At 26.8% G+C, this 10751-nt stretch overlaps 3 protein-coding genes across 4 annotated transcripts; 2 read left to right on the top strand and 1 right to left on the bottom strand.

Moving 5' to 3' along the window:
- Positions 1-2772: 2772 nt before the first annotated feature.
- Positions 2773-7834, top strand: LOC132949524 (transcription initiation factor TFIID subunit 13). Its single transcript, XM_061020466.1, has 4 exons — positions 2773-3058; positions 6829-7002; positions 7284-7449; positions 7578-7834. Exons 1-4 carry the CDS (start codon positions 3032-3034, stop codon positions 7619-7621), a joined length of 411 nt encoding a protein of 136 aa, XP_060876449.1. The 5' UTR covers positions 2773-3031; the 3' UTR covers positions 7622-7834.
- Positions 3895-5339, bottom strand: LOC132949523 (33 kDa inner dynein arm light chain, axonemal). Its single transcript, XM_061020465.1, has 3 exons — positions 4911-5339; positions 4572-4841; positions 3895-4504 (listed from the first exon to the last, which is right to left on the bottom strand). Exons 1-3 carry the CDS (start codon positions 5001-5003, stop codon positions 4142-4144), a joined length of 726 nt encoding a protein of 241 aa, XP_060876448.1. The 5' UTR covers positions 5004-5339; the 3' UTR covers positions 3895-4141.
- A 1295-nt stretch (positions 7835-9129) lies between the features above and the next one.
- LOC132949600 (probable Golgi SNAP receptor complex member 2) lies at positions 9130-10520 on the top strand. Of its 2 annotated transcripts, none has more exons than XM_061020582.1 (5): positions 9130-9291; positions 9395-9574; positions 9654-9759; positions 9827-9982; positions 10042-10520. In XM_061020582.1, exons 2-5 carry the CDS (start codon positions 9447-9449, stop codon positions 10285-10287), a joined length of 636 nt encoding a protein of 211 aa, XP_060876565.1. In that variant the 5' UTR covers positions 9130-9291; positions 9395-9446; the 3' UTR covers positions 10288-10520. The 2 variants fall into 2 exon arrangements, with proteins under 2 accessions (XP_060876565.1, XP_060876564.1); XM_061020581.1 differs by having other exon boundaries at positions 9130-9308.
- Positions 10521-10751: the final 231 nt, after the last annotated feature.

Genomic DNA, 10751 nt, shown 5'->3' with positions numbered 1-10751 from the left:
TTTATTTTCATACCTCATCATACAAGGTGATTCTTTTATCAAGAGCCACTCATTATTTCCAAAAGTATTAATGTTTTTGAAAATATTATTTTATATGGTTTAAACTTGTTACAAAACAACGGTTTTTTTCTTAAAAAATATTTTTAATATTTTTATCCTTATAATTTTTTAAGTGTTTTACACTTTTTTGAATGACAACATACAGTTTTCATTTCATATTTCAAATCAGAATATTTTTCTTTTTTGATACAAAAAAATCGAATTTATGACAAGTTCATTTTTTAAAATGGAATTTACATTAATTTAGTATCGATGGTGTTCACATTTACTTTTTTAGGTCGAAAAATTATTTTTTCTGGTGGAATTTACATACATTATACGCCCATTGAAATATTATCCAGGAAAATATCTAAAATAAAATAACAAGTACCTTTACGGTATGTAATAATTATTAAACTCCATTATAAATTATAATGGAATGATTCTATAAAATGGTGCCCTTAAAAAAGAAGCCGTCCTAGCAATTGACTCTTTGTTTCTCCTTATATACAATAAAATGTATTCAATGTTGTTTTAACTGTGTCCATGTAAACACGATATTCAATTCTGAGCGAAGCGATGAATGTATTGATTTTATAATGTGTTTTTTAACTTTGACCTGACCTAACCTAACCTAACCTTTTAGGACAGTAAAAATGCTTGGATTGTCTTCAACAGTAACTTTTCTGATAGGAAAGTGAATCTAGTTGGTACTTTGAGAGGTCGAAAGTAAACATTTCTCAGTAGTTTTCAAAAGCGACGTGAAAAACAAAAGAAAAATTAAGGAAAAACGTGAATTTTTACGCAAAATCTGTTTTCGAGAGTGAAACTCTAAAACTAATGACCGTTATGGTACATGCAATTTTGACTGAATGTTTATATTACGATTTTCTATACAACAAAACATTTTCCAAATATTTTGACTTATTTTGTGCTGTTTACAGATATTTTCAATTTCCATTTTTTTTAGTTTTTTTTTCTATAAATATCAATAAAATTTTATTTGTTGGTTAAAATAAGCTTGAATATTTAATAGAAAGCTATTGTTTCAGAGGCAGATGAAAAAAATTAAAAATCCATAGTTACAATTCTTTTATTAGCATTTAAAGTTCAAATATTGATAAAATACGTAATAATGACAACAATTTGCAGATTATTTCGAGTTACAAATTCATCAAAAATTTTCCTTTTAAATCTAAAATCGAAAACGATTATCTTATTTTAATGTAATTAAAAAACGAATGACTGTAGATACTTCAAAATTTCACTGAATATTTATATTAGCATTTACTATACACCATACGTCCATACAATTTTGAAATAACTTTTGAGTTGTTTACGGACATTGTCAGTTTTAAATTTTTTTAGTTTTTTTTTCTATAAATATCAATAAAAATTTATTTGTTGGGTAAAAGAGCGTGAACATTTAATGCAAGGCTCCTGATATATTGTTACAATAGCAGTTGAAAAATATTAAAAATACATAGGCTTAGTTTTTTTTTTTATAAGCATTTAAAGTTCAAAGGTAAAATTTCAAGTTTAAGATAGTATTTAATACGATTTGATACTAGCATTGATTATATTATTTCATAATAATGTATAATTAATATATTCATATTTCATAATATAATAATTATATCTATGTATATAAAAATAAGTGTACATTTTGAATAAATTTTATAACTCAAGATCCACCCTAATCGATTTCGATAAAAATTTCAGGACATATTAAAATGTATATGTAGATGGTTTCTGTGAAGTTTGTACGCTGTGGGATAAGTGGTTCCGGAATTATGGCCTCTTAAATGCACACCTGGCGACATGGCCAAAAACAACAACGTCTATACAATTATTTTTATCTATATATATAACCCATAGCAACCATTAAAAAACAAAAATGTTGATTGTGATCACTTCTCTTTTTAAATTAGCCTATGACACTCACAAAGAATGTGGCTTTGTATTGGTGAAAGAATTTTCGAAATCGGTTCAGTAGTTTCGGAGTTTATCCCGAACATACAAACGCTATCATTTTATATATTAGTATAGATAAAAATGAATGTTTGTGTGTAGATTAGACCTCTGGGAAGAAGATAGTCAAATTTAAAAAGTGTTAAATTTGTTTTTTTTATTTGTCGGATTTTAGTACGGTTGCGTTAGGCTTTTGTATTAATTGATTATATTAATCCACTGTAGGCGGAGTTAAGTAAAAACGACAAACTTGGTATAACTTTGATACTTTAGAGTTAAATCATACACTTATGTACAAACAGCACGGGGTCCGCGATCTACCGCAGGTAGATTGCCTACCTGATAATATACTGCTGCGAATCAGAATTTTTATTCCGGGCAACAGAAAAGTTAAGATAAATTTTGAACACCATACACCATACACCGAATATTAAATAACGAATTGAACAAAGTTTGAGTCATATAGAATTGGTAAGATAAATTTTGAACATCATACACCGAATATTAAATAACGAATTGAACAAAGTTTGAGTCATGTAGAATTGGTATATTTAACGGGCAACGAAGTGCCAGCGGGATCAGCTTATATAGTAATTTTATATATATTATAGACTATTCAAAATTAATAGTTTGTTATTACTAGAAACTACCACTAGATAGCGCCGTATTTAATTCTGATGACATGAAAACTTTTCAGGGTCACTAATGAATCTCCGATAGTCCGAGTATGGGCAATCATAGTATCTATATACATCTACGTCTTTATCACGTCTTTATCACGGAGAGACGACTAGACTATAGAGTTATTTATTTCATGTTCTTGTATACAGTAGTTGAATTATACCCCACAACTTAGATAATCTTAAATTATTATTAAATATTTAGTAATTTAGTGAATATTCACTGTCTTGTTTATTTTCAAACAAAAATTCGGAAGTAAACAACAGTATTGAATATTTTGATATTAATGGTTTTAATTTTTTAAGAACTGTAACTATTTTTTGTCGGTGTTGTTCTTGAAATGGCTACGGAAGATGTATTTGATCAGGTAGTACTCAACATTACCTAATAAGTATATTATAAAATACAAAAAATAACATAACTACGAAAATTTAAATAACATTTAATTACATTTAGTCTTTTTATTTAAATTATAATTGCAACAATAAACTCTAATGTCTTGTGAAAATAATATATTACCTAACATAATTTTTCAAATAATGGGAAAGTGCTTAAACTATTTAATTTATAAAACCATTCAAATTTTGTATTTCAAAATAAAAGTGTTGCAATTATAGCAATCCACTAGAGTTGTATAGATTAAATATTTAAATGTTGGATAAATTGTAATGATATCACCTTTTATGTTATCTGTTTACAATAAAAAAGCTAATGGTTTTAAATTTCTTTCTCATAGAATGTTGGTTTTTATTATTTTCCTCTTTTTATATTAGGTACAGATGACTTTTTGACATGTTTACGGTCACAATTTAAAAAATTGTTAGTATTAAAATGTAGTTTTAATTGTTGTAAGGCAGTTGCTCATCTAATTAACATATTAAAAGTGTTATACCTATTATCTGATTATGCATTTATATACTGGAGTAAAAGCAAATTTTTTATTTTTTTTTTCAAAAACTCAATCTTTAAAAATTATGATTAATATATCTAGATGAAATTTAATAGTAGATTTGAATTTCTTGCTATTTTTTTTAATTGTTTACAAAATACCGTCAAAATGAAACAGAACATTGAACGATGAAATCTAACTTGTCAAATTTTAAAACTATGTGTTCCATTCTCTCGTATTAAATAATATAGTTAAAAATATTTATTAATTTGAAACTTGTTCAACACATGGCTTTATGAGTTACATGATGAACCTTTAAGGCTTTAACTGACTATACATAGTAAATCATATAATCTCTAACTATAATAATATATAAACCTTAATCTTATATTTTATATATATCTTTATTATAATATGTACAAAACTTAGGTTTGTAAGATAAAATGTAGCACACTACCAACAATTATTAAATACCATAATTGAGAAATTTTGAATAGTTTCAACGTAATCTCACTAATAACCATAAAACTACACATATTTTATTTAGGTTGCTAATTGGCTCTATTTCTTTGGCGCTATAATTCCTTCAAGCTGAGCTTTTAACTGTTGGTTGGATCTTTTAAGAAAATTTATCTCTTCATTGTGTCTTTGTTGTTCAGCTATACGTTGTTCAGTTCCTTGTCTTTGAGCCATTTCATATTTTGCAATTGCTGTTGCTAAGTCATCCTTGATTTTCTGTTTTTCCACTTCCAATTCAGTTAATCGGTCTTGCATGTCTAGCTTATTATGTTCTGCAGACAATGACTTCCTTATACCAAAAGCTATACTACTTTCATATAATGAACGGTAAGCATCCATTGTCATTTTAAGTTCATCACGGACTTTCAGTAACAAAAGTCCTCGTTCTGCACAATTAATAGTGACCTGAAAGTTAATAAAAATATTGATGTTAAAGTAGGGATTGTTCCATATTAATCAATATAATTTCAACCTGGCGGATTATTTCATCAAAACACTGAGAATAGAGAGCTCTTCTAATTGGACAAATACCCGTTTCTCGTGCCTGCAAATGTTGCAAACTCATATCTAACATTTCTGTCAACTTGATTACATCCATTCTAGTAGCTGGTTGATTTGAAACTTTTTGTCTCCACTGTTTTCCATTTTCTTCCCATTCTCTTGGTGGTAGAATACAATTTAAAATTTCATCACATTCTTTAATTTTTTCATTTGATATTAGACCATCTTTTCCATCAAGTTTCTATTAATTATTAAATAAATAATTTTATTTTCATCCCATTAAATTTTGTAATTATAATAAGTAATAAACCTTATTTGTCAATTTTTCTTCGCGTTCTGTGACTGCTACTGGATTACTGTAGCGTACTAAATTCATCTCCAGTGGTACTATTTTTTCTCCCATTGTTGTAGATTTATTTATAAAAAGCCATATAAAATCGATTAAAGTTTAAAAAGATTATATCAAAAGAAAACTTAAATTAGAAGAAGAAAAAAAAGGAAACCTATGGGTAAACACTAAGCACGTTATATCAGTTTCCATGGTAAAGTTATTGATTATAATATTGTAATATTATAAAAGCATCAATAATTTTCATAAGTAATAAAGGTTTAAATATATTTATTTATGAATTATCAAATTATTAACTATGATATGTTATATGTAGAGACCAGATTTTTATATTTTTACTGAGAATTCAGAGTATGCAGCTCCAATTGGATGAGCTTTCTCGACAATTCATTTTCGTATGAACTGATGTACAAAATATTTTAGCGCATAAAAAAGCATATTTAAAGCTTAAAGAATATTTTGTCCAAATTAATATTTTTAGGAATATATTACCATATTGTGGTTTGATTTGAACATTATATAAAAAATGTAATGTTTTTTAAAAAAATACAAAAATATTTTTGTCCTCTGTCAGTTTCTATACCCTTATCAAGACGAAAAGACAAAACAATATTGATAAGAATAACTATACGCCGTCTTAAGTTTCTTAACTTGAATAGAGACGCGGTGTCATTGAGCATCTGGTCTTGAGGGTAGTCGAAACAAGAGAGAGCCCGTTATGACTAAATATGACTGTTTGAATAATTTTTTAAAGATTAGGATTAATTTACTATCTTATAACTTTTATAAATTGTTACTATTATTTGTTTTTTAAGTATTTTTAAGACATATTTTTTCAAAAAAGAATATGTATGCATTTAAAAGATTATTTTGATGAAATGATTAAGCATAAAAACATCTTATTGTTAAGATCTTAAGAGCGTATAAATCCGGTCTCTAGACTTATGTAGTTATATGTATATAAGGATCATAATATTTTCAAATAGTTTTGATTTGTTTAGATACCATTTAATAGTGTCCTATACTCCTATATCAATAAAAAACTTCTTATTTTTTTAAATAGAAACACTTTTTACTCTAAATATAGGAGTTGATTTTTTTGAAAATATTGATATATCTAAATTTAAATTAGAATAAATATTTTCCTATATGTTTGTATAAATGTTTGTTACTAAATAAAGTTCTTAATAATTGTTATAAATAATATAATATAATATGTAATGTTTAGTATAATATTACTTATTATACTCAATGTTTACAAATTATTAAATGTCAATAGATTATTGTTTAAGAGGACTACCCATGTATTTGTCGTCTCTGTCTTTCACATGTACGATTGCAAATTTCCATTCACCTGTTTCAATAGTGTGCTGTTAGTTTAGATATTAGAGTAAATTGGCCTATCATCAAACTTTTAGGTAAGAACCGGGGTAAGAACATTGTCTGTGCTTGAGCATCGGCAATTTTTCAATATTTTAATTTTTAATCCAGATATGAGCATTTGTAATTGGTAATATTTTACATACCCATACCTTGCTTGAAAATTAAAATATTGAAAAATCATTGATGATTAAGCACATATTGTGTTTTTACCTAAAAGTTTGATTTTAGGTCAATTCACTCTAATATCAAAACTAACAGCACACTATTGAAACTGGTGAATGGAAATGTGTGTAAGAGGGAGGCAACAAATGCATGGGTAGCGTCCTCTTAAATAATAATCTATGTCTATATCTGAATTTATACTTTTGTATTCATTTGGCCCTTTTATTTATTCTTAGCTAAGATACATTTTTGATGACATGAAAAATGAATCAACCGATTGCATTTGTGTATGAATGTATTCACCATTTTATTGACATGTTACTTGATTTTTTAGTTTGACGAAGAAGAACAACAAGTAGAAAGTCAGTCATTTACAAAAGCTGGTCGAAAGCGACTTTTCTCAAAGGAATTACGTTGTATGATGTATGGTTTTGGTGATGATGAAAATCCATACACTGAAAGTGTTGACATACTTGAGGATCTAGTAATTGAGTTTATCACAGAAATGGTATTATGAATTACTATCATAATTATTAATTATTAACTATACTGTATTCAGAATAGGAACAGTAGTTGGCGGAAACGGGTTTTTGTTCGCGACGGTCTAACGCTTCTCCCACCAAATACGTGCGTGGCCAGTACTTTGGAACAAAGCGTAGCGTAGCGCCTCTACGGCTCTACGCACAAGTTGTTCGCCGACTACTGTTCTTATTTCGAATAGAGGATAATTTATAGTATTTATTTTACTATCATAAATAATATTTTTAACTTATATAACATTTATTTTAGACTCATAATGCTATGGAAATTGGGCGGTCTGGACGGGTTCAAGTAGAAGATATTGTATTTTTAGTGCGAAAAGATGCAAAAAAGTATGCTAGGGTCAAAGAATTGTTAATGATGAATGAAGAATTGAAAAAAGCACGGAAAGCATTCGATGAAGGAAAATTTGCGGGTAAAAATGCAATTAATTCAATCAAAAATATTTTACTAAAACCACAAAAATTATTAATAACTCAATCCAGTAGTAATAAAATATTTAATGTAGAAGTACTCCAAATAATAATTATTTTATTGTTACAGGTAATGAAGTCCCAAACAATGGAAATACTAGTATCACTAAATAATGACCAACACTTTTTATGTTCAATTTATATTTATTTGTATTACTCAACATGTACTTATACTGATGTAATTAATACTGAACGCTTTACTTTTATAAATAACTTAAGAATTGAAACTTTTCATTCATTTTTTTTTTTTTTTTTTTCATTAAAATTATATATTTTTCTGTAAAAAGATGTGTTATTCAAAATAATATACTTACTGTAAGTAAACCATACCATTTTAATATAACATGTTAAATTTACAACAGTTATTTACTTGTTAAAAAACATCAATTAAAGTAATAAACTGTATAAAAAATATATACTAGGTCAAAACTGAGCACATCAGAAATAACTTTGTTTTTAAATTGTTTCATATTATTATGAATATATTAATGTAGTGGTTACATTGTAAAAAACTAGTAATAATTAAATGTGTTCAATCCATTGACAATAATAGACACATGAGTTGTAAAAAATATTTATTTTTTCTGGGGTATCAACTGAAATGGTTCAAGGGGTCAATTAGCTAGTAATATAACTGTGGGCCAAACATTATTACCGATCTGTAAAATAAGAAGGTATTTTTGTATTAAAAATTATTATCAGATAATTGATTTATAATAATAAAATTAAAATAATTAAATATAATTATAATCAGATTTTGACAAAATAAAGTTAGTTGTTAATGTCTGATTTTGATTCCGAAAAAATATTTGAATTCAGCAGAAAAATGTCTGTAGATTGTACAAAAAAATTTCCGTTTATAATATTAATTTTAATTTTAACTATGATTCAAAAAAGTTGATATTTTTAAGTTTTCAATTACAGTTCACAAAATATAAAATTTAGTTTTTACAAAGTGCTTCGTAGGATCTATAGACAATTTTCTGGTGAGTTCAAATTTTTTCAGAATCAAAATCGGACAACGTTAACTAACTTTAATTTTGTCAATACTTTAGGTCTTTTCAGCTAAAATTAACGGCAGTAGCGAGGCCCCTTAATGATAGTTTAAAATGTATGAACTAACGTGAATTTAGGACCAATCAAGAGTAATCGGTATAATCCAAGAAAAGATGTAAAACAAAATTGTTGGTGTCTGTTAAATGTATAAAATATTAAAATATATTAAATTAGGTACTTGGTGCATGTTAAGTTTTAAATAACGCACATAATATTACTATTTACTACTCAATAGTTAATACTGTTCAATGTTTATTTTGTACTGAAAATTAAAATATTGGATAGTAAACACGATTAAACTATTAAATATAAATCATATATTATATTATCTTTAATCGTGTAGTTAACTTAACCACAGACTAAACTTTAAACAGTTTTTTAGATATTTAAATATTATTTTAAATTTATCGATACAATAATTATTGTATACGTCTGTGAAATTCACTCACTCACTTACCGGCACTGGCCTATCGCCTATGTACATTCTACAATCTATCCAGTCGTGTCCACAGATATATATTATATATCTGTGGTCGTGTTATGTATTCTTATCTATCTCGATAGCCTACCGTATACGTGTCTGTTATCATAATTTAAAAAATTTAATTTATATTTATTCTTTATTAGTTCAAAGTTTTAAACTCTTCGTTAGTTCAGTCTTCAACCAGTTCCACCTAGTATTCTTGTCTGGTCATGGTTCCAGTCAGTAGCAGCAGCCAGTAATCCAGGTGCATCTCGGAAATTGGTTAATAATCCCACAATATCTTACGAAAATCTATATCTATATCTATAGATATTCTATCTAAGTATAATACGTGTTGGTCTTTATAGTTTATAGTTAATATCGGTAACAGTTTATTAAACGTACCACACACGATACAAAATGGAAAATTTATACCACCAGACAAATAGGTTGATATTAGAAACTCAAGAATTATTCCATAGATTGGAGAGTTCAAAATCAGAACTAGTCGAAGCTGATGTACAATCCAGAATATTAACCATTTCACAGTAATGAATATGTTTTTGTTTATAAACCTAATTGTTTTTGTTGCACAAAAACGTTTACTAAATTGTATATCTTATTTAGAAATTGCGAACACCTAGACATTCTTGTGCACAAAGAACCTGTTTCCAGACGCAACAATGCCAAACTACGTGTGGATCAACTCAAATACGATTATCAGCACTTGCAGGTTAATGCAATATTTATTAAACAATTTTTAATTTTTATCAAATTTAAAATTTGTAAATATATATTAGTCAGCATTAAGAACACATCAACAAAATCAGCTGAGGAGATTGAGAGTTGAGCAGGAACGTGAAGAGCTGTTAAATCGTCGGTTTACAAGAAATTCAGACATGAATGATACAACAATATTAATCGATAGTTCAATACAACATCAAAACTCACTACAAGTACTTTTTATATTATAAATAAATATAAAAATTAAAATAAATCGTATTGTTTACTTCAGGGAGCCAATCGAGGAGTTGATGATTTATTAGGATCTGGTGCCAGTATACTACAAAGTTTGCGTGAACAACGTGATCGACTAACAAGCACCCGAAATCGTTTGACTGGAATTTTTGGTTCACTTAGGCTTTCCAATACAACTATGAAATACATTGAAAAGAGATTAAAAGAAGATAGGTATATACTATATGGAGGAATGGCCATCACAATTCTCATTATAATTATAGTAATGATATATTTCAGTTGATGATCAAATAAAGTTAATATTTTGGTGAGTTATACCATAGATTATAATGCTATAATCTAACCTAACCTTATGGTGTTATATTTTATATGTATCGAACAGTTAATTGTTACTATTTACTAAATTATTTTTGTACATAACCAAAATATTTTTTAACTATTTATTTGTTAGTAAGAAAAATGTGATGTTTACTAACTATTTAATTAATTAAAATAAATGAAACTTTTAACTTGTTATATTCTTTTTTAGATTCTGAGCTGAATGATGAATATATTGATTTTACAATGATGTATATTATAAACTTTTTAAGTAAAAAAAAAAGCTTCAATTTTCAACTTTAAAGGTGGTTTTTGATACCAAATTATGGTACTTTTTCTGGTTTTTATTGAAAAGTGAAAAGTAAAAATTCTATAGTAGTTTTCAAATTGATAAAAACAGACATTTTAAACTTTGAACCAGTTTTTGAC

This window comes from Metopolophium dirhodum, chromosome 7 (genome assembly GCF_019925205.1).
Source record: "Metopolophium dirhodum isolate CAU chromosome 7, ASM1992520v1, whole genome shotgun sequence".
Taxonomy (NCBI): Eukaryota; Metazoa; Arthropoda; class Insecta; order Hemiptera; family Aphididae; genus Metopolophium; species Metopolophium dirhodum.
This window is presented reverse-complemented; position numbering and strand designations above follow the sequence as displayed.